Consider the following 24,901-nt stretch of genomic DNA (forward strand, 5'->3'; position numbering starts at 1 on the left):
TTGTGTTGCAGTTGGGACTCTCAGCTTCCTGGATTCACCTTTGATGACATGTTCCTTTCCATCTCCACTCGCCTCCCTTCTCAGTACATCTATGGTTTTGGGGAAACTGAGCACACAGCTTTCAGAAGAAATATGAGCTGGTACACGTGGGGAATGTTTGCTCGTGATGAACCCCCAGCGGTAAGGATGGGGATAAAATTAGCAATCATTTTGATCTTTATGTAAATTTTAGTTCCCTTGCCCATACAGGATGTCATAGTCATCAACTTTACCTTTTTTTAAATTATAAAAATAATCTGGCTAAGTGCTGGTGGCTCATGCCTTTAATCCTAGCTACTCAGGAGGCTGAGATCTAAGGATCATGATTTGAAGCCAGCCGAACAGGAAAGTCTATGAGACTTGTTTCTCCAATTAACCATCAAAATATCAGAAGTGGAGCTGTGGCTAAACTTATATAGCATTAGCCTTGAGTAAAAAACCATTCAGGGACAGCACTCAGATCCCGAGTTCAAGCCCCAAGACTGGCACAAAAAGAGAACAATATTAATTAATTAGCTAATTAATTAATTAATTAATTCTGCTCTCTGTTGCAGGAGGTCACCTATCATACAGTGTTTTCTGTAAAACACATATTTTGTTTATAATTTCTACCCCTCCCGTGGACCACAGATTTTCTTGATTATACAATTACATTCATTACTTAATTTGTATTATTTTTCTTTGTGTAGTATTGTGGCTTGAACTCAGGGCCTGGATGCTTACCTTTCTCACTCAAGGCTAATGCTCTACCACTTGAGCCACCTCTCTACTTATGGCTGTTTAGTGGTTAACTAGAAATAAGAGTGTCACAGACTTTTCTGCTTGAGCTGGTCTCAAACCATGATCCTATTCAGGAATAGCTAGGATTACAGGCGTGAGCCGCTGGTGTCTGGCACTTAATGTATCTTCTCTATCCAGCACATTGGGTGCTTAGCACAAAGTAAACCATGGTACTGTTTTTGTGCATCAAAGGTTCATAAGCTGGGAGAGATAGGTGTGGAAATAATGACCCCACAGTGTAATCAGTGTTAGGCTAGAGCTATGGAATGAGGAAGAGGCCACAGAGGGGGAAGACGTGGCTTTTTACTGGGTGTGGAAAGAAAGGCTCTGCAGAGCAGAGCAGTGATGGAATTGGGTTGGCTTGGCTGTTTGGGTTGTGATGTGCTAATGACTTACTGAATTTCACTTTGTTGTTTACTGTCATGACATGTTTCTAAACCAGTACAAGAAGAATTCCTATGGCGTCCACCCCTACTACATGGCGCTGGAGGAGGACGGCAGTGCCCACGGAGTGCTCCTGCTCAACAGCAACGCCATGGGTAGGCAGCTGCGTGTTCCTCGTTCATCAGAGGCTGGGATGTTGGTAGAAAGAAGGAAATCCAGGAGCAATGAGAATACAGGAAAAACAAACTGACCTTTCACTCCTTCCTTCCTTCATGAGGGAGTTACTAAGTGTTCTGGTATTAAGTATGAAATTGTGACTAATGGTGGTCTTAATTTTCTGGGCTACGTTAGCTCCTTTTCACAAGGTATTATGAAATGTTGAGATGGCATAGTTTATTTGGGCACCTGCAAAGCCATCTCAGACTCCACAGAGTGAGAAAAGACTTTATAGAGGAGATAGATAGAAAGGGGTGAGAATGAGAATGAGCAAATTCCCTGTCTGAGTGATTGAAAGATCCACGAACTGTTCCTGATCTAGTCTTTGTATTTTCATTTTTACAGATGTGACACTCCAGCCCACTCCTGCCCTGACATACCGCACCACAGGAGGAATTTTGGACTTTTATGTAGTTTTGGGACCAACCCCTGAACTTGTAACTCAACAATACACTGAGGTGGGAGGCCATTCCATCCATTGATAATTCACCAAATATTTATTGCATGTTGTTATGATAGTCTAGTACTGAGGCCCAATTATTCTTTTTCTCCTTGGGTGTGCTCACTAGCTTGTTGCGATTTTTTCTGAAAGTTATATTTCCTGATTATAGGATGCTAAAGGCATACCAGCATCCCACACTTCTCTTGATTGCTTGTCTATAATAACTTAGGAAGTACTAATGAGTAATAACCATAAAGGTCTCAGGTTTTCTACAGTGATGGCTAGAACATCTGAGAAAACCTCAGCCACAATGTTTGTATCATTCTTCATCTCCAGGTTGTGCAACATTCATTCACTTTCTTATTGTGATTTCACTTTCTTATTTTTTTATTTCTTTTAGCTTCAGTGAGGAGACAGTATTCACTACTACAAGTGTTTAGGTTGCTTCAACCATCTTGTCTTATTGATTGATTGATTGATTTAAGGTGTGTGTATGTGTGCATACGCATGTGCATGCATGCACACATACACACAGTGTTCAGATTCAGAGTTTCACTCTCTTGCTTGGCTTTTTCTGTACCAGGCTTCATCTCTTCCCCTTAAGCCACATCACTACTCTTGGCTATTTGACAGTTAATTGGATATAAGAATTTTATAAAGATTGGGGCGGGGCATGGAGGGCTGGCTTCAAATCCAGATCCTCAGATCTCAGCCTCCTGAGTAGCTAGGATTTCAAGCACCAGTCATCAGTACCTATTTTCTTCTTTAAGAAGTCTACTTGGGTCCATTATTTTTCCACTTTGAAATTTTCATATTGATAAAATATTGGTAAATATTTATGGTACATAGTATGGTAACTTGATGAGTGTGTACACTACGTAATGATCAAATGAGAGTAATTCATGTTTTTCTATTGTAGTTGATTGGTCGGCCAGCCATGATTCCATACTGGGCCTTGGGATTTCAGCTGAGTCGCTATGGATACCAGAATGACACTGAAATCTCCAGTTTGTATGATGAAATGGTGGCAGCCCATATTCCCTATGTATGAAACCCTTTCCCAGAATTTGTGCCAGACCATTATTATCATTATTGAAACAGCTTCATGCAAATTACTGCTGTGATCACTTGGGTAGGAAAAAAAGGCAACTGGGAGTTAGTCCTCAGAAGAACACACTGGTTTTAAAACTTACTGCATTCTATCCTTTTAAGTCAAGGTTCAGAACTAAGAATTGCATAAATCCTTCACCAGTTTGTGGAATGATCTGAGGATATTGGCCCTCAGTGCCAGTTATTGGGAATGTCCTGCAGTTGGCATGTCTGTGTTTAAGCTATGTCTCTGAAGATTTGGAAATAGAGACAGACCTTGGAGAGATGGGTATAGAGTAATATATGAAAGGAGACAATTTAAATTAAGTCTTCACATTCTCTAAAACACATATAAACCTATGCATATCCTACAGTGGCAATCTAATGCCTCAGGAAAACCCTGAGAACTGTAGTCAATTGGTGTCAAAAAGGCAAATTTCACAAATAGTATACTATTCTCCTTGCATAATTATCAGTTGTCTGCCATGACTTCTCAGTTTTTAATTCACCTCTTGAGATTTTTAGGAGGCAATCAATGATTTTAAAATGAGAATGAAGTGTTATGAAGCTCTTATCAGAGACAATCTGACATATAGACATATATATATATATATATATATATATATCCAAACTTAATTTTTACATACCTTTTATCCTACTTGTTAAGAAGAAGCAAGAAAAAATAGGAAAATCACAGGATAAAATAATCCACTGATCTACCTTAACAAGAACAATCAATGCCAATATTATACTGGTCCATTCTTTTAAAGGTTTTGGCTAATGCACAGGCCTATTTCTGCAAACAAGTTTTATCTAAAGCCTTCAGGCAAGGGAGATTAAAATTTTTTTTTTCCTATTTTCTTTATTGTTCAAAATCAGTGAGTAGATAAGTTTCCATGTGCAAACACCGGAGTAGATGATGTATAGTTACATACAGACATGTAAACGTATATGTAAACGTATATATGTAAAAATATATACAATATTTTATAGTATACTATAAAGTAGTATACTATAGATCTATCAATCTATATTTTATTGTATACTATAAAATAGTATAGTAGGGGCTGGGAAGGTGGCTCAGTGGTAGAGCGCTTGCCTTGCACGCCTGAGGCCCTGGGTTCGAGTCCTCAGCGCCACATAAGCAAAAAGAAAAAAGCCAGAAGTGGCACTGTGGCTCAAGTGGTAGAGCACTAGCTTTGAGCTGAAGAGCTGAGGGACAGCGCCCAGGCCCAGAGTTCAGGCCCCACGACCAGACCCCTCCCCCCGCAAAAAAATAGTATAGTATAAATCTATATACTCCTTTATAGTGAATACTATAAATCTTTTCTGTGCCTTCTAGAAGTCCTATTGTCTATCCTTGGACATTTCAACTAGTATGTCGTTTGATGGGCTTGCCGAGCTTGAGAACTGAAATGTGAGGACACCGTGAATTGAGGGAAGGGAAGGGGAGAGAGTTAGAGTTGGGGAGAAGAGGAAGGAAGACTGAGGACAAGTTCAAGCAGGGTTCAGGAAGTGATCTCAGTCCACCTCTGGAGAGCCAGGGTAGTGAGAAGAGAGATTCGGCGGGGCCTGGGTGGTGTCAGTGAGCAGCCTGAGCTGGAGTTGGGCAGCACTGTTGGTGTGCACTGTGAGCCCTAAGTGCCCGGCCTGCTCTTCCGGGTAGGATGTCCAGCATGTTGATATCGACTACATGGACCGGAAGCTGGACTTCACTCTCAGCCCCAGCTTTCAAAACCTCAGTGTCCTGATGGAGAACATGAAGAAAAGCGGCATGAGATTTATTCTCGTTCTGGTAGGTGCCGAGACAGCGTCAATGCCTTTTTCTTTTTTAATCATGGTTCAAAAAGAATACTGCTGGGATAAAGTAGAAGAAGAGTCACAAACAAAAACAACTGTCTTGTTTTTCGATAACTGCTTTGAAGACATAAATATATATTTAAAACAGACAGAAGTACAATGACTTTAAGTGAAAATAACTTTAAGAATTAATGCTTTTCCATATTTTCATATCAATAGGTGTAATTTACTAATACATTTGAGGAAAAGAATAAAGAGTCTCACTGTTTCAGGCTATGTGTCTAAAGAAGCAGCTGTGTCTCTTCTTGTCTCCAAATCAGAGGGCTCAACAATCCCTTGCTTTGTGTCTTTCTTCAGCAGAGCTGATCTCAGGGGATTTATTTCTACTATATTCAGCTCAAACAGCTAAGCTGAGAACGTGAACTTACATTGAATTTGCATCTTGCGAAATAAACAAGCAGTCACTTAAAAATGCCTCTTCTAGCATTGCAAATCTGAGTATGACTTTGTTCATTCATAAATATTTGTTAAACACTAGTTTAAAAAAAAATTCTAAAAGTTGTGTGTGTGTGTGTGTGTATGTGTGTGTGTGTGTGTGTGTGTGTGTGTGTGTATTCTAAATTGGTGGAGACAGTGATGTGCTTTTTCTTTTTTCTATTTTTTTTTTTTTGGTTGGTTGTGAGGCCTGAACTCTGGGCCTGGGCGCTGTCCCTCAGCTCTTCAGCTCAAGGCTAGTGCCCTGCCACTTCAGCCACAGTGCCACTTCTGTTTTTTTCTGTTTATGTGGTGCTGAGGAATCGAACCCAGAGCCTAATGCATGCAAGGCAAGCACTCTACCACTGAGCCACCTTCCCAGCCTTATAAAGCATTTGCGCTAGTGGAGTGAGCCAGTGAATAAATTTTTAAAGATAGTGATGTTCTTATGATAACTGGGAAACAGCATGGTATTGTAGAAAGTAACTGGATTGGATCTGAGGTGGGCTAATCAGGGATGGCCTCTTTACAGAGCATACTGGACTCCAGGACAGAAGAAAGAAGTTTCATATTCTTAAGTATTGCTATTATATTCTGAAAATGCTTTGCCTTGCCTCTCCTAGCTTGAGGATAATGTCTTAGTAAACTTATTTCTCTCCAGCACTTGTTTCCAAACATTAGCCCTTGTTTTTTTCAAGAATTTTATGGGAAAATATGTTACTTCATAATTTTTTTCTAAGATAAATTTCTATGTTATTGGAAATACCACTCATATTGTGTCAACATTCAGATGTTACAGTTTGAGTGGTTTCTTTTTATAACATAGGAAGTCTCCCTTTATTGACACAGATTCTTATTCATTTGGAAAGAGGTTGACCTTTATGAGTTATCTTTGGATTCCTCAGACAATTTTCCATTCTCATTGGTTATAATAATTTACCAGTAACAGATGTGAAACTAATCATGGCTCTTCATTTATTTAATATGATTTTTGATGCATCATTTCTGTCAGAGCTGTGAATTATCAAAAACTTGGAATGTTTTCTTGGAGATGGTTTCCTCATAGTTGTGCTTTTACCACTTTTACTATAGGATCCAGCCATTTCTGGCAATGAAACACAGTATCCAACATTCACCAGAGGACAGGAAAGCAACGTATTCATCAAATGGCCTAACACCAGCAGCATTGTGTGGGGAAAGGTGAGGCTTGGGGAAAGCATCAGTCATGAATTGACATCATTTTCTCTTGACTCAGAAAAGGTTCTCATAAATCCTGGACAAAATCTATTGGGTAATTAACAGATTATGAGCAAATAGAAATCTATGTGATGCTGATTAGCTTAACAACCATTAGCTAAGATCAAGATTAAAAATATAATCCTCTGAAATATTCATTGTTCTGCCTTGCCTAGACATGTTCTGACTTCCCATCTTTCACGTATTGTGGGTTATTTAACAGGTCCTTAGAGAACAACTCTGAAGTCTATGTCCCCAGACACCTACACTCAAAGCCAGAATTCAGCCTGGACCAATGATGCTTATTATACTCCTACAAACAGATCTCCACGTCCTATTGATTCTTGTTCTCTCATTTCCTTGAATTCCTTTTTTATGACCTCACTTCCTTATGGCCATATGTCTTCTAATCAGCAGTGGCATATGTGCACCCAATGTAACAATGGTTCTTAATCCACATTCAAACTCTGCTCCCTATTCTGTTTTTCCCCGGAGGATGGGCCCTGTTCACTTTGAATATCACCTTCTCAGCTTCCCAGGTAACACCTACACTGCAAGACCAACTCAAATCTTCCCTGTGAGGGGCTCAGTATCTGTAGGAGCTCAACCTGTTTTGCTGTGCCATTGTCTTCAGATATTGCATGTAGTACACATTTATGCATGAGCTGTGAGCTCTTAGAAATAAGTGGTATTTCCTCCTTAAATCCTAGAAGGTACAGATTCTATAAGTGATTAACAGTGCAAGTGCTCTTTTGGTGTTCTTTGAATTAATTAATCAATATATTTCATTAAGGTCCTAATAATCACATGAAGTTGGTTGCCACTGTGGATTTTAAAATGCTACATACACTTGTGGTCCCCAACTCTTAAAAATACTGACATGAATCTTCTGGGCTGTGAATGGAAGTCATTTGTCTTTCTTTATTGTCACACTTTATGTTTACTATTTATAAAAGAGATTTTTTGTTAGAGGTAAAAAAGAAACCAGATGGGAGACATGAGTAATCACTCAGAAGATGATTGTTCAGAAGATACATTTAAAATGAATTTGGTTAAAACACGAAAACATATACAACAACACAAGAAACGCCAGCCCATTTCTCACAGTATTGAGCAGCATTTCATATATTCCGTCTTTACAACTTAATACATGACAAACATACCATTGCACTTTGTGAAGATGCGCTAGCATTAGAATCTGGCATCTCTTAGTCTGTATCTAATGACCTTCGATGTGTGTTTTGGTGGTCCTGGGATTATTCAGGGCCTTGCACTTCCTGGAAAGGTCCTCTGCCTACCATCACCAGCTTCTACAATGACTTCAAGGGTTTCAACTTCTTTTTTTCTAGACTTGGCCAGAGCTGCCAGATGTGAAGGTGGATGGATCTCTTGACCAAGAGACTCAGGTTAAGGTACCGCTGCATTATACTTGTCTATCTACCTTACCCCAAACATCTGGATACTTAGGGGCTTTATTTCTTTGCTTATGTAGCTTTAACATGAGCATATTTGTCTGCAGGTAGTTTTTGACAAAAAGATTCTCAGATGAAAAATAAATGGAAACATCATAAGAGGATCCATGACATCCCACGTGTATATGCCTTTAAAAGGCTGTGACTCAAATCTTACATTGACTAAACAAATAATGAGTCAAGGTCCAGGATATTGTCACTTGAATGATCTCCATTACGAACAGGTGGATTTCAATGAATGGCCTGTGTTTCAAAGGCAATATTAGCAAGCTGAGAGGACAAAGTCCTTGATCTCAGTCTGCACTATCACATCCCTGGCCCCTACCCACACTGCCCCTGTGCAGTTTACTTTGCCTTGTACGATGGGTTTCCCTTCACTTTAAGTAGTCAATCTACAAAAATCATTTGTACCAATAAAGCTCAATGGTTTAGAGATGCTTAGCTTTCTAGTTTCCATAGTTATGTGTCTCATCATAAGACACATCTTATGTCTAAAAGGGACTTTGAAGTCATTTAACTACTTTCTAAGAAATTCAGAATGAAAGCAGCTTTCCCTGATCTCTACGTCGGTGGTAAACTCAACAGGAGTAGCAGTAGCAGGCCTGAGGTTACATCGGAGACTGATCTGGGAGCTGAGCAGGCATAAATACCTACTCATTTCCACTTCCTGATCTTAGAAGCCCCCTTCTTGGATAGGTGGAGGCCCCTCCGTGAGAGTGTGTGTTACTCTTACAGATGTACAGGGCACACGTTGCTTTTCCCGACTTCTTGCGTCCCAGCACAGCTTCCTGGTGGAAAAAAGAGATAGAAGAGCTGTATGCGAACCCTCGGGAGCCAGGGAAGAGCCTGAAGTTTGATGGGCTGTGGCTTGTAAGTGCACCTTTACTTGTTGCTCTTTGGACATGTTAGCAATCCACACAGTCATGTAGAGGCAATCTACAGACGGTGAAGTAGAGAGCTAGGCTGGGAGGGCTGAAAGAGAGAGGTGATGTTACATGCTCTGAGTTGGCAGAGCTGATTGTGGGTCTGCACTGGGCCACTGAAGCCCACAAAGGAGATGTACCAGAGCCTGAGGGAAGGGAAGGTGGCCTGATATCTCTTACCCTCCACTGTCCACGTTCCTCCTTTCTACCTTCCATCTGGCAAAACTTCTCTAGATGTCTAGAAGCACATCATGCAACATAGGCCAGAGCTGGGAGCAGACAGGGCATAAACGTGAAAACCAAGAGACACTCACCATGGAACTAGTGCAGGCTACCCTGAAGGCTGAGCGACTTACAGGGCCTGTTCAGCCAGCTGCATCATCAAGTTCAGTGGGCCTTAGGAAGAGAGATTCCTGGGATGTGTGTCCAAGTGTTCCTCCATTCCTGGGAGTGGGAGGTGAATCAGTGCCATGATTTCCTTCTCCACTCTCAGGCCACTTGAAAACAAGTTGTAGGCTGGTTATGAAGAGCTCTCTCTGCTCTTCAGCTCAGAAGGGAAGAGCTCCTGATTCATTCAGAGACAAGCCTCTAAACCCATTCACTATCATGGCCACCTGCCCTGTCAGAATAGATAGGCCCAGTGCTGACCTTAGAAAGGCACAAATTAACCCCAAAGGCAACCAGACAGTAAGAACTGTGGGTACCTTTGAGACACAATTGAGTTTATAACTGTGAGTTATTTGTTCCCAGAGAGAAAGATGCAGCTGGGTAATGCAAAATAATGAGCACTTTTCTTTACTATGGCCTATTTAAGGTAGTACAACAGACAACATTTTAACTTTTCTAATTGATAAAGTAGTCAGTTGATACTCTCTCAGGGGTTCTAATGTCTCTCATTCGAGTTATACATTCCCCAACACGTGACTGAGTTCCAGACTTGTTTCAGAGCTATGACAACTTTTCAGAGTGCCTTTAAAGCACAGTGAGTGCTTTATGTGTGTGCTCTATGCCAATATCAGAATCAGTACAAAAGAAAGGACTGAGGAAGGTGGCAGCCACCCTTCACTACAAGCACATAATCCACGAGTAGAAAAGCAAAGACATGCTTCCTTCTTGTGTGGGACAGATGAATGGAGAGAGTTCCTTCCATCCTCCAACCAGTATTAACTCCTTGTTTATGCTGTTACGACATAACCCTTGCAAGTTAGAAAAACCCCAGAGTCATCTGGAAGAAGGTGAACACTCCACTACAGCCCACATGGATTCTTAGCCCATCTGGGTCAATGCCAAGGACTAGGGAGAATAGCAGAGGCACTGGCTGAGGCGAGGGCGTGAATACAACCTGATCATATGCTGGAAGTTAGTGTCCTCTACAGAAAAGGCCATAGTCCTCCTCACATGATGGGATCCTTTTTGCTAACTTATTTCAGGATATGAATGAACCATCAAACTTTGTGGACGGATCTGTTGGGGGCTGCCGCAGTGAAATTCTCAACAACCCACCTTATATGCCACGTATGTAAAAGGGCTACGTACTTCATCACACTCTTTTCTGCTTACAAATCCCCAGTGTTTTCTTCTTAAAGTCAAAGAATGCCTGTTTTGGGGGGGAGGGGAGTTATAAGGACAACTTTCAACATGACATAAATCTCAAATAAAATAGCCTTGAATACATGCAAATTAATAAATTAGTAATTACACATACAGCAACAATGGTGTCATGTTAGAAAAGACACCAAGGAATCCATTTGATTGTTCTGTTAACCATGACCTTAAAATTTTAAGTAATCCCTTACACACAGACACACACACAGACACACAGACACACAGACACACAGACACACACACACACACCATGAAATTTGTTTAGAAATGAAAGTCTAGTCCTCTAACTTTTAGATCATACTGTAGTAAAAATTAAAATAAGAGGTTAGAATTAGAGATCTCAGAATACTGAATTATTTCATTGATCAGAGTCTCAAGAACAGAAGAGAGTTCCTAAGAGAATTCAAGTTTCTTGATGTCTTCTGTGTGATCTGTTACTCATTACCTTATTTATTCATTCATTAGGTTACCGCCCTCTCTTTTCACATCACATTTAGGTTTCAGGCAAGTGCTGACACATTTAGGAAATCTGAAAGATCAGATCATTTAGAAAGTTGATGGAAAATTGATTGAAACAAGATTTATTCCGTTGGGAATAATACCATCTAGTGGACGACAGAGTCCTAACAATAAAGGAGTTCTGTTGAGACATGGGCTGACATGCAAATTAAATGAGAAATAATTAACCATTTTGCTCTCAGACTTGGAATCTCGGGACAGAGGCCTGAGCAGCAAGACCCTGTGCATGGAGAGTGAGCAGATCCTTCCAGACGGCTCCCCGGTGCAGCACTACAACACACACAGCCTGTATGGCTGGTCCCAGACCAGACCCACCTACGAGTGCGTGTTTGCTTCCCTAGCAGCAAAGAAATGTCCTCTATTGTTCCTTTTGCTGTTTCATAGTTGTGTTGTGCTTGTCTCTATGCGATATTAGTAAAATGAATGAAATTTAAAACCTTAGGCCTGGTTGCCCAGCCACAATACTTTTGCCATTGAAGTTGCTAAGCTCGCCTGTTAGAGTGAGCAGGAGGGGTATCATAAAGTATTCACAGAATGGAATGTCTATCACTAAAATGCAATTTAAGAACCATTTTCTCTCTCAAAGAAGAAAAATACATTGAACCATTAGCAGTCATGCTTACTATTGTTTTTATGCCCAGTCACGATCAACCTACTTTATGTCTACTTAGATTTTTCTATTCTATATGTCTCATATGAATAGAATCATACGATGTGTTGTTTTGGGTGTCTGGCTTCTTTTACTTGATACAGTGTTTTTAAGGCTTATTTAGATTGAATTGTGAATCAGCATTTCTTTCCTTTTATTTTGATGGATAGGGTTTTGTTGAATAGATAGATATGCAACATTTTGTTTTTCCTTTAAATTGTTTCCATTTGGGGATATTATAGATAGAGATGCTTTGCATATTTGTGGCAAGATTTTAGATGGAAATATATTTTATTTCTCTTGAATATATATCTATTTTTATTGAATTGCAAAAACTCTTTATACTAGATATACGTTCCTTATTAGATGATTTTCAGATATTTTCTCTTAGTTATTAAGACTCTTTATGTTTCCATAATTCCTTTGGAAAACAATTTTTGTTTTACAAAATATTTATTCAATTATTTACTCACTAATTCATCTATTGATCAATTGGGATTTTGATGTCATATCCAAGAAACTATTGTGTAACTCAAGGCCATAATTAGTATTTCTCTATTTTCTTCTAAAATGTTCACAGTCTAGCTGTACACTCAGATGTATGATGCATTTTTAGTTAATTTTTGTGTCATTTATGGTGTAAAGGATCCAATTCATCCTTTTGCATATGGTTATCCAATTGTGCCAACTCATTGAGGAGAATATCTGCCATCCACAATGATCTTTCCTACTCCCGTGTCCACTGGTGAAGCATCTGAACCTTCACTTTGTGTTCCCAAGGCTCAGAGGAATCTCACCGTGTTGAACTCTGAACTAATCACTGACACATGGGAGGTCCTCATACTCAGTAATGATGAGGTCCTCCCTACCCTTCACATACAACACACACACACACACGCGTGCGCGGGCGCATGCACGCACACACGCACACACATGCACACACGCATGCACGCACACACATGCACGCACACATGCATGCACACGCACGCACACACACGCACGAGAACACACACACATGCATACACGCACACATGCGCGCGCACACACACACACATGCACTCACAATTACTTCTGAATCTGTTAGCTGTTCTTCCTTACTGTTCCTTACTCTTACTTCCTTCACCTATGCCAAAGTTTTTTAGACCACACTAAGCCTTGTTATTTAAGAAAGCATCCATATCTTCCTAAGAAATACAAAGAAAATCATTCTACACTCTCAAATGTTACTTTACACCTATCTACAAATGCATAAGATTTAGCTCCAGTACTCTAGGAGGCACAATCTGTTTAGATGAGAAGGAAAAACACCTAACTTTACTAAAATAATTCAGAAACCTTTCACAGAAGAAGTAACATTTGCATTGAATCTTAAAGAATGTTCTCTTGCATGGAAACGTGCTGGAGTTTCCAATGGGAAGCTCTCCTTTCCATGTCCTACCCCGCCCCCTGGTGGAGGAGACCTCATCTCAGCCCTGTCTCTCACCAGGGGAAAGCTGGTTCTACAAATGGTCCTTCCTGGATGCTCACTTCTTTATGAATTTTCCTTGTTTACCTCCTCTCTGCTGGTGTATTTATTTAGAATTTAGGTATTAAAATCAGATCCAGGTTTCACCACTCATGAATGCCATTTTCTCATAGCCTTTTCCATCTTTCGACTATGGGAAATCATAGCATGTGTTTCCCTCATGAAAATTAAATGGCATAATGAACCAACAGGAGATAAGCCTGTTGTAATCACTGGGTAAATCTTAGCGATGTCCCCCAAATACCTTTCTGTCATCATTTAAGCATAAACTAGGCGTCTGGATGGGAATAGAAGATTTTTTGGGGTGTAGGAAGACCTTCTGATTCCCAACAGAATAACACTGCTGCCTTGTGTACCACACTGCAGCTAGGCCCTGTGTGAACTGGAGTTCCATGTCTGTACATCTCCAAATCCTCCAACTTGTTCCCCTCCAACCAGGGCCGTGCAGGAGGTGACAGGGCAGCGAGGCCTCGTCATCGCCCGCTCCACATTCCCTTCTTCTGGACGCTGGGCAGGACACTGGCTGGGAGACAACACCGCTGCCTGGGACCAGCTGAAGAAATCTATCATTGGTGTGTGGCTTTGCTCCCAGGGCCTTGCTGGCGGTGGGAGGGGCATCAGAGTGTGTGCTAGTTTGCTATACTGGTGATGTCTAGGTTCTTACCTACATGGGGGGTAAAATCAGGAGTTGAATTTCCTATTTCCTACCATTGATCCCTAGCTCTGGATAATTTCATCCTCCATGAGATCAAAGACAAGTGGGGTCAACCCTTCCCTCTGCTTCCCTCAGGGCTTCGTCATCTAACATGGCTATGTGGTTCCATTGCAGGCATGATGGAATTCAGTCTCTTTGGAATACCTTATGTAAGTCATAGAGTGGCACCCTGCTAACCTGATTTCAATGTATCTGCATTCTCAAAATGTCCTCCTCTATTCTCTGATTTTTGCATCTTTTCAGACAGGGGCAGACATCTGTGGGTTCTTTGGAGATGCGGAATATGAGATGTGTGCTCGCTGGATGCAGCTGGGGGCCTTTTACCCCTTCTCCAGGAACCACAACACCATCGGGACCAGGGTGAGGTGGCCGTTTTCATGCTGCAAATCATACCATTGTTTTATTTTTATTTTTTAAAAAGACTACTACATTTATTTTTTGACAAAATCATAATGATAACTGGGATCTTCATTTCTTGGAAAACCTACAAATTCTACAACCCTGGATGTATCATCAACTTTTTTGTGTGTGCTGGTCCTGAGGCATGAACCCAGGGCCTGGGTGCTGTCCCTCAGCTCTTCAGCTCAAGGAGAGCACTCAACCACTTGAGCCACAGCTCCACTTCTGAAATAAGTACTTAGAGACAAGAAATTCTACAGATCCCCTAAGGGACTAAAACATAAGACCCTCCCCCTTTTGCTCTCAAGAATATTAAATCTGCATTTTATTCAAATCCATCTGAGGTATATCAATGCTGCACAGAGACCTATATACGAGACCCATTCATATATACAGAATCAAAGCTAGATCTGGGCAGGGAACCTAGGAAGCAGCAATAAAGAATGACAACTCTCCTTTGGAAGGTGGCAGCGGAGTAGGTAGACTAGAAATGGAGGAGTGATGTGACCTCTAGATATCAAATCATTACTGATGAACCTTCTGGGGTACCACTAAGGTGGGGTGAAAAGCAATTTGTTATCTGCTCTTGTATCTCCTTAGAGACAAGACCCTGTGGCCTGGGATTCAACCTTTGAGTTATACGCAAGGAAAGTCCTGAAGACTAGGTACACTCTGCTGCCTTATCTCTACACGCTGATGCATAAAGCACACGTGAATGGCAATACTGTCATCCGACCTCTTCTCCATGAGTAAGAAAAAGAAATGGGTCCCAATAAGGCTTCCCAATAACCTTCAGTTGCAAGAAGCTTGGAGAGATTTTTGTATTTACTTTTTCAGGTTTACAGATGACAACACAACATGGGATATAGACCAGCAGTTCATGTTGGGCCCCTCCATCTTGATCAGCCCCGTGCTGGAAAATGTGAGTTTTTCTAGTCTGGATCATAAAATTCCCAACTGCATAGTCAAAAGCCACAGGAAAGCCATTTCCAAGATCCTCTGCTCTTGTCCAGGCACTGTGTTAAGCAACTGGCTTTCTTGAACATATAAAAGGATTCTTACCCCCTCCTTCCCCCCCCCCAAAATCTCCACTGATGAAAGCTTCATAAATCTAATATCTCATTAGGAAAATTTATCACCTTGTGTCCTTTTATAATTCACTTTATGAAACATCGATTTTCTGTATTTGGGGAAAAATGTTCTAGATGATTTTCAATAAACTCTCAAACTTCTGACATCCCAATGATCCTATGCACACAGAAAGCATTTTAAAACTTGAAATTCGGTCTTACTGGCATATTTGTAGTCATGTGCAATTCTTTTGCTTTCAGAACACTTTTGAGATCCCTGCTTATTTCCCCAGAGCCCGGTGGTATGACTATAGCATGGTACGTACGATTGCAGTTTGGGGAGTCAGATGGTCCTGTGCAGGCAAGAAAGGTGTTGCGAGTTTTCTTCCTACTTCCTTGCACCTGTGTCCCACAGAGACCTATTCTCAACCCTTTCTGGAAACACAGAGGAAAGACAGAATTTTCAGAGGCCAAACCAAAAATGAAATGCAAAGATTTTTTTGCAGAGTTTTGCTTATTTTCTAACATGCTTTCTTAGAAAATAAGACTTTTAGAAGATTTCCTGTCCAAATCATAAAGATCATCATCATCTTCATTTCTTGGATTACCTAAATTCCATAATCCCAACTTTTTAAGAATGTAATTTTCCTTATTTCTTCAAAGATTAGTACTTTAGAGACATGAGCTCCCTTATAGGATTAAACTACAAGAACAGCTCCTTTTGCTATCAAATGAATTTTCGTTTTATTCAAATCTCTCTGAGGTATGTCAGTGCTGCAAAGAGACTTACCTATGAGATCTACAGAGGTGCAGAGCTGGCTATGTACTCATTTAATCAATTTCTCTGTCACTGTTTCTGGCCTGCGTGCTTCCTTCTAGGGATTTGGCTATGAATCTACAGGTGTGTGGAGAATGCTACAGGCTCCCTTAGACCACATCAACCTTCACGTGAGAGGAGGCCACATCCTGCCTTGGCAAGAGCCTGCAATGAACACTCACTTCAGGTAAGAAGAGGCGCTGCTTGGTCACCTCCCTTCAGCAACTGAAAATAACAAGGCTTTCCCACCTGTACCAGGGCAGCATGGATAAATTAACTTTCAGATGGGCTTTGTGTTTCTGCAGTGCTAGGGTTTGAACTTGGGGTTTTGTGCATGCTAGACAAGTACTCGAATCATGCCTTCAGCCACAGATGGTCTCTATTGGTTGGACTTTATTGGTTTCATGGGTGGGTTCTTTCTGTGAGTATCTTTTGAATAGGATTTGGAAGATGACTGGTTCATGAAGTTCATCCTGGGCAAACCTTTCATCTGTGCTGCTGTGTCACAAAACTAAATTTTATGGAGAAAGTTTTCCTGGGGGAAGAAGCCATGTTTCTCCTCTTACACTGTTAGAAAAGGAGGGAGATCATGAGCACCTTCACCTGTGAGGGCCTCATAAGGCCTTATAGTCAGCAGTCCCAGGTCTGCCTTGATCAACACTACAAGAGTACACACAAACACACACACACACACACACACACACACACACACACGCAGAGCACATTTTAGTATCTATATGAATTCATTTGTTAATAATAATTTGTATCAAGAGAGGCATCTAAAAATAGCAATAATGCAAAAGAGAAGTTTCAGTCTGTAGCATAATGCATGGTTTTACATGAAAGGGTTTTGAGCTGCATCTTGAATAGCTAATACGATTTGCAAGTATGAATACAAGGGAGATAGATATACTCCAGGAAGATTAAGGAACTGCAGGTGAAAGTTGAGTTGGGTTTGGGGACCAGTAAACTATTCAGACAAAGGAAAGGTAAATAAATATAAGTGAAGCAGGTTAAGCTTAAATCATGGTAGGGCTGTGAATGTCAAGCTAAGAATTGGGGGTTTTAAGCTATAGCAACCTGAAATCTATGGAAGTGACATTTGTTCTTGGGATTTCTTCCTGAGGAATTTGTATCTCATTATATTATTGTAATATGTATTTATTTATAAAATAAGTATATCTGATTTTTAAAGCACTGGGTTTTGAAATCAGTGCTTCCCACATACTAAGTTTGTACTCTCCACTCAAGCCAGCTCACCAGCCCTTTTTGTGTTAGTTATTTTCGAGTTAGTCTTGCTTTATGGCTGATGTAGACTGTGATCCACATACTTGTGCTTTCCTGGATTGTTGGTATGACAGACCACTGTGCTCAGCCGTTGGTTGAGATAGAATCTCACAATTTTTTTTTAACCTAGGCTAGTTTTGAACTGCAATTCCCTTTTCCCTACCCCGCCCCCATTTCTGTCTCTCAAGTAGCTAAGATGGCAGGTGTGAAATACTTCACCTGGCTTGTATTTTCAAATAGTTGCTGTTTCTCATTTTTTAAAGCCTACAATCTAGGGCAAAATAACTCTTGTCTTTTATAGTCGACAAAATTGTATGGGCTTGACCGTGGCTTTGGATGAGAATGGGAAGGCTGAAGGCCAGATGTTCTGGGATGATGGACAAAGCATTGGTGAGTGTGAACCTCCCAGGGTCCCCGTGCGTTATTCAGGAAAGCCATACCATTGAGATTTAACAGACCGTATTGGAGACTGAAGACAGGCCTTCATGTTTGCTATTGCCAAGAAGGCAACAATGGGATGTTGTGTGGCCTGTGTCTCCTTGTTTATATTCCACTACAAATGATCACATATCAGGTTTGGTCCCTAGTTCTGTGGGTTCAGAAGCCTGGCGGTGTAGATTCACCCATGGCTGACTTGTACCCCACTGGATTACCTCAATGGAAAAGCAGTGTGGAAGCAAATATCAGGTGACAGTCCATTCATTCTCCATGGACACAGGTGGCTCCGTGATTGGGCTGGCTACTCATACCAGGCTTCGTTTCCTCCATAACTAGGTCCGGTGGGGAGACAAAAATTAGAGCCCCAAAGTTGTCTTGGTGACTTGTAATGGGGAATTGACTATTGCTGCAAAGAGACTTTCTGCTTTGCTATTATTTTCTTCTCATTCTAGTTTAGGTAATTGGAATCTGTCATAATTAGAATACCTCCTTCCTTGGACATTTTTATAGAAATATTAATATCAACCAGAAATCATTTTATGCTTACCACTCTATATCAGAACACTCTAGTCTACCAAGATGATGCATGATTTTTGGAGGGTGGGAAAGGGGCGGTCCTGGGGCTTGAACTTGGGACCTGAGTGCTGTCCCTGAGCCTCTTTTGGTCAAGATTAGCTCTACCACTTGAGCCACAGCTCCACCTCAAGCTTTTTTGGTAACTTATTGGAGATATGCCCAGACTGCCTTTGAGCCATGATCCTCCGATCACAGCCTCCTGAGTAGCTAGGATTAAAAATTTTTGAAAAACATTAAAACAATAACACTATTTTCTGTAGTGCTTTTGTTTTCACATAACTTAAGAGAATAACTTATGTTTTTATACAGCTGAAAAGATAACATAAATTTAACTTATGAATTCTGTTTATTTTCCTTAACTGAATGACAGACACATATCTATGAGTCCTTTATTTGCATCATTATTACTATATTTTTGTTGAGAAAACTACCACAATTTATCCAACTCTATAAAAACCTGCCTATAGAGAATATTTTCAGTTTTATTATTATAAATAATATTGAGCATAGTTTTGATAACTCTTTAAAATTAATATTGTAGCCATTTTATGCTTATACAATACAGACTTTTATAAATTAGCTTGCTAATTTTTTACAACAAAAAACTAATTTGCTGGGATATTGACTAGAATTGCTTTAATTCTATAGATCAATTTTGAGATATCTATTCATCTTATCGACCTGTTTATCCATCATGTTTCATTTGTATGGAGCCTTTCTATATTTATGTTTTCTGTAATTACTCTCAGCAGTGTTTTGTAATTTTCAGTGCATGCGTTTTGCACATTTTAAGCTATTTCAATGTACATGAGATCATTTGCTATCATTGAGGCAATAAATATGCTAATTCTTTTTTCATCTTTAAAATTATCTCTTCATTTTTATTAGCACATGTTAGTTCTGAAAGGGAGATTTTCACTGGCATTTCATGCATAAATACAACATATATTCAATCAAACTCACCCCATGTATCACTTTCCCTCATCTTCCACCCTCTCTTAATACAATTTCAACTGATTTTGTCATTCAATTTTCATCTTGGCATCTAAATTACTTTGACCATATCCATCCTCCTTCTCTCTCTCTTCATTAGCTACCATTTCCTGCTGATAACTACCCCTTGTTTTACTTTCTTGTGATTCTTTTTTCCCATGGATCTGTATGTTATAATAAATTCAGATAACATTATTGCTGTCATTTTTACCGGCTTTCTTTACCACCCATTGCTTAATAGTTTTCAATGACTTTCTTAATACTCTCTTCACATATAGACAGATACCATCTATTTCATTATTATTTGTCATCAATAATTTTCCCTGTCTCCATCCTCTTCCTCATCCTCCCAAGTGATCCAACATTACATTCATGTTCCCTATGTGTATACACGATTGTGTATAAGGACAAGCTGTAGTAAAGAAATCTCTCATATATTGATTGATACTCTAGTCTACAATGGTATGGACGGATCATAAGGCAGACCTATTTTAAATTTTTGAGGAATACTGATTTCCATAGTGGTTATGCTAGTTTGCATTCCTACCAACACAGTATCATGATTCCTTTTTGCTTTGCATCCTTACCAGCATTTTTTTTGTCTATCATGGGGCTTGAACTCAGAGCCTGGATGCTGTCCCTGAGCTCTTTTGCTCAAGGCTAGTGCTCTACTACTTAGCGCCACAGCACCACTTCCCCTCACCAGCATTTGTTATTTATTCTCTTGAGGGTGGACATTCTGATGGGGGTAAGGTGAAATCTTAGTGTAGTAGTTTTGACTCACAATTCCTTTTTGGCTAATAATGTTGTGCATTTCTTCACACGTCTCTTTTTCTTGCTTGCAGATACCTATGAAAAGGGAAAGTATTTCTCAGCCAACTTTATAGCAGCTCAGGTAAGTCTTTTATTTTTATAAATAATGCTTTTCTAGTTCCATGAATTGTATAAATATAATCTCTCACATCTTAACAGGACATTCTTCTAGTGTTTTCCAACTCAGCTTTATTATAGCAGACCAATATTTCATCATCCTACTAAAAGATACTTGAAACTCATTAGTCCAGGTAAAATTCCATCCTTAAATATATAACTTGTTTCCAGAGATGGGAATTTTTCTGGCTGAAATAATTTTGAGGTGTAAGTGCCACAAGTTATCTATTAGGCAATTGGGCTTCACAAAAGACAATCTCAAAAGCAGTGACATAAAACTTAATTCTCTGTGGATTTTCAGAGTATAGGTGATCTGGGCTGGACATGGCTGACCAAGGCTAGCTCACATGTATCTGACAGCAACCATTGGTCTGTTTGCTTGGTTGAGTTTGCATCCATTCACTCATGTATCTTGTGGGTCAGCTGACCTGTTGAGGAGCTTAAATGACCTTATAAGAAGGTCTGTCCATGAGCTTTGGATTGTATGGGAAAGGGCAAAAGTAGAAAGGCCTGAATAGTGACTAAAACTCACCTTTTACATGGAGATATCGATTTCTCAATTAGCAAAACAATGTCACTTCACCAAACCCAGAGGTGTAACGTATCTCATCTAGAGAGGCGATATTATAAAAATTACATAGAAGGGGCTGGGAAGTTGTTTCAGTGGTGGAGTGCTTGCCTCGCATGCATGAGGCCCTGGGTTCAATTCCTCAGCACCACATACACAGAAAAGGCCAGAAGTGGTGCTGTGGCTCAAGTGGTAGGGCACTAGCCTTGAGCTGAAGAGCTGAGCGACAGTGCTCAGGCCCAGAGTTCAGGTCCCATGACCAATAACAACAAAAAATACACAGAAGAGAATAAAGATAGACACAAATAAATAAGCAGAGATAATAATGCTCGCACTATATCTTGTGTGTTCATAGGTTTTTATGGATAATCATTCTATGAGCTGCTAATGAGAGAACACTGATATCCATTCTATATACTACTAATGAGAGAACTCAGAAAATCACTCTATATCTGAAATCTGCTTCTCTGTAATATTAACTTAGTGGCTGGAAATAAGGAATTTGGTAGCACAAATCAGTGCGTCCTATGCTTGAAAGTTATTTATCTGTTTTCTGTTATTTATCCCTCTGTCTTCTCTTCTAAAAATCATACATTTCCAGCCAAAGCTCGCCTGTCCTGTGTTTTGTATTTATACTGGTTTCAAAATCTAATTGTTCTGAGTGAAAGACAGTTAATCTAGAATAGTCTTGACACATGGTTCTTAGGACTGACAGTAAACTTTAGGCCTCCACCATCCAATATGATAGTCACAGGCCACGTGGAGGTGTTGACCACTGGACGTGTGACTAGCCTACTTGGAAATGTTCAAGTGTCTAATGTGAGCAAAGATGATAAAACATCTCCTATTTTTATACTGAATTAATGTTGAAAGAATGTTTTAAATAGAGTTAAATAAAACATTTTAAAATTCAGTTTATATTTTATTCGCTTGAGTTTTGTTTCCCTTAATTCAGCCTGCCCAATCAAACCAAAGCAATCTACATAGTGCCAGTTGAACCTGTACCATTTTCTTTGTACTGCTCGAGTCAAGACATTAATGGCTTACTCTACAGAAACTGTATCCCTGACCAGGCTCATGGAATCACATCTGATACCCTCCACCAGGTCATTTCTCAGCTACTTTAGCCCCAGCTAGACTTGTCTTTGTAATCAGCAAGTGAGTTTTTGTTCAAAATATCCATACTTCCATCCCCTGACATTCTTGGTGCCTCTGTAAACCCTATCAATCCTTCCATGTCATTGGTATTTCCATTTCTCTACTAAATTCTTTCATGGCTACTAGGTTTCTTCACTTATGTGTGTGTCCGTGTGTGTGTGTGTGTGTGTGTGTGCTCACATGCACAGTGGGGGGTGTTCCTCATTAGCCTTGTTTTGCTCAAGGGCAGCAATATACTACTTAAACTACTCCTCCCCTCCTCCCTCTCTTCCTTCCTTCCTTCCTTCCTTCCTTCCTTCCTTCCTTCCTTCCTTTCTTCCTCCCTGTCTCCCCCCTCTCTCTCTTTGTTTTTTGATTAACTGGATGTAAGAGTCTCATGGACTTTTCTGCCTGCCCTGGTCTTAAACCTTGATCCTCAAATCTCAGCATTCTAAGTAATTTCAGCCTCCTGAGTAACTAGGATTATAGACATGAGCCACTGAGTGCTTGGTTAATTTTTCCTTGCTCTTAACACCCATAACAAATGTTTGCTTTGCTTTTTATTTGGCTTCAATTATGCAGCATCTTGTGGCTTGCTTTAGCCCTTGTATTGCTACTGAAGCAGCTTATGGTTTAGTTGATGTCTACATTCCCATAGAGTGTGCTTAGTCTTAGGACTGTTTCCCAACACCTTTGTGTTTGTCTGTGTTTGCTTGTGTACTTATGGGTTAACACGGGAGCATCATCACCCTGCCCTGTTTATGCCAGTCAGCTGTCTGGGCTGTTCATGGTGTCTCCTGAAGCCTCAGTTTCTTTCTCAGTGAAACAGAGATAATGGCGATTTCTGTTCATACACATAAAATAACTTTTATGATTTTGATATCTAAACTTATTTCTGACATCACCCAGATTTTTGTACCAGGTACACTGGAAGTATGACTTTATGAAGTGGTGAAGTAAAATAAAATGGAAAACTGGTTGTCTAAATATTTGAATAGAGAATATAATCTATTACCCATACATTCTGATGTACTTTTTTCTCTTTACAAATCCCTTATAGGACATTTTACGAATCTATGTTATTCACAACGAGTATCTGAGTAACTCGAATCCACTGAAAGTTGGCTATATTAAGATCTGGGGAGTGAACGCCACTTATGTGACACAAGTCAATGTCACCACTGACACCCAGCAATTCACGAAGGCCTATTTCATCCATGACCCTTATAATCAGGTATACCTGAAATGAATATTATTGTAAACTAATCTGATTACCCTGAACAATTATCATCACTGTTGCAAACATATTGGATTTGACCCTGTTAGTCAGGCTATACATGTGTGTAATAGATATATTCCGGAAATTTTCTGAATGTTGGGTTATGTTATAAAATGACTAACCCCGTGTAGTCCAAGATTAATGATGTTAGCTCTCTGAGGGCTTATCTGAGGAACTGTGCTAGGTTTGAATGGATTGGTTTCTCTAGGTAATGTAGTGAAAGTTGCTCAGAGGCTAAGACAAAGACAAGAGTGGCTCCCTAATTTTTTGACCATTCTTTTTTTCCTCTCTTTAGTATGTACAATTTGGGTGTGCTGAGGGGTCATTAACTTGGTGATCTGCAGTGACCAAAAATGAGTTTATATCATCTATAGTATGAGATAAACTTATTAGATTAACAAAACAAACTGACATAAATAGAAGACACTGTTAGAGGGCCTGCTTTGGTTGCGATAAAAAAATAAGCAAGCATTTTAGACCATCAAGTGCCACATAGAATTACCACACATGATGGCAGACATCATTGTGAACAAATGGGGTAGAAGAAAGAGATTGCAGTGACAATTTGCAGATGGAACCTCTCCACCTATTGACCTGAGCAAAACCAATGTGACATAAAAGAGAAGTTTTTATCTTCTTCCTCTCTTGGGAAATTTGAGATGGGATTTAAATATAATATGAAGACATTTCTCATGGACAACTTGGTTATTTTCTTTCCTGGCAGACACTAACTATTCAGCTGACTGACAAGAACATCAGCCTGGAGAAGCTAACTGAGGTCACTTGGGTTCGTGGTGACCCGCCAGTTCCCACGACCACAATAGCTACCCCCCTTTCCACACATTCTTCCCCACCTACATCAGTGAACGAGTCCACCAGCACCCAGGCCACCACCACCTCTGTGACCACAGGCATTACCATAAGCAATGGTACCACGCCCATCTCAACCACTGTTCCCAGTACAAATGACACCACAACTGGAATCACTGTTGCTGTCACACCCACGCTTAGGGCCACAAGTACCACTGATGGGTCAACCGGCACAACTGTTCCTGACACAATCACCCCTCTCTCTACAAGTACCGTTGTGTTTATCACAACCCCACAAAGCACAGCCAGTACCACTGTTAGTACTAATCTTGGTACAAGCATGCCTGTCTCTACAAGTACTACTGCCAACACCATTGTCACAGCTCCTATCACAACCCTAGCTTATACAACAAACACTACTGAGGGCATAGTAATCAGTACTGTTCCAGGTACAACTATTCCTTTTATAAATGCTACTACCAGTACTATTCTCGGTACAAGTATTCCTATCTCTGCAAGTACTACCACCAACACTGATGTCACAGCTCTTATCACAACCCCAGCTCACACAACAAATACTACTGAGGTCACAGTGAACGGTACTGTGTCAGGTACAACTACCCCTTTTGTAAATGCAACTGCCAGTACTAGTCCTGGTACAAACACTCCTATCTCCACAAGTACAACCACCAACACTGATGTCACAGCTCCTATCACAACCCCAGCTCA

The 24,901-nt window shown here is 40.2% G+C and overlaps 1 protein-coding gene across 1 annotated transcript in view; it reads left to right on the top strand.

The window, feature by feature from the left end:
- The window catches only part of Mgam2 (maltase-glucoamylase 2 (putative)), a 63,518-nt gene that overhangs the window by 35,879 nt on the left and 2,738 nt on the right, over positions 1-24,901 (top strand). Inside the window, exons 27-47 of the mRNA XM_013021570.1 lie at positions 12-180; positions 1,262-1,358; positions 1,765-1,877; positions 2,781-2,906; positions 4,617-4,745; positions 6,317-6,424; positions 7,810-7,872; positions 8,668-8,802; positions 10,286-10,370; positions 11,162-11,300; positions 13,592-13,725; positions 13,983-14,017; positions 14,112-14,228; positions 14,868-15,016; positions 15,105-15,189; positions 15,599-15,655; positions 16,217-16,341; positions 17,743-17,831; positions 20,294-20,343; positions 23,144-23,317; positions 24,087-24,783. Of these exons, the coding sequence (XP_012877024.1) occupies positions 12-180; positions 1,262-1,358; positions 1,765-1,877; positions 2,781-2,906; positions 4,617-4,745; positions 6,317-6,424; positions 7,810-7,872; positions 8,668-8,802; positions 10,286-10,370; positions 11,162-11,300; positions 13,592-13,725; positions 13,983-14,017; positions 14,112-14,228; positions 14,868-15,016; positions 15,105-15,189; positions 15,599-15,655; positions 16,217-16,341; positions 17,743-17,831; positions 20,294-20,343; positions 23,144-23,317; positions 24,087-24,783 (2,876 nt within the window). The remainder of the gene's footprint in view (positions 1-11; positions 181-1,261; positions 1,359-1,764; positions 1,878-2,780; positions 2,907-4,616; positions 4,746-6,316; positions 6,425-7,809; positions 7,873-8,667; positions 8,803-10,285; positions 10,371-11,161; positions 11,301-13,591; positions 13,726-13,982; positions 14,018-14,111; positions 14,229-14,867; positions 15,017-15,104; positions 15,190-15,598; positions 15,656-16,216; positions 16,342-17,742; positions 17,832-20,293; positions 20,344-23,143; positions 23,318-24,086; positions 24,784-24,901) is intronic.

The sequence above is a fragment of the Dipodomys ordii genome, unplaced genomic scaffold (genome assembly GCF_000151885.1).
Source record: "Dipodomys ordii isolate 6190 unplaced genomic scaffold, Dord_2.0 Scaffold56, whole genome shotgun sequence".
NCBI lineage: Eukaryota > Metazoa > Chordata > Mammalia > Rodentia > Heteromyidae > Dipodomys > Dipodomys ordii.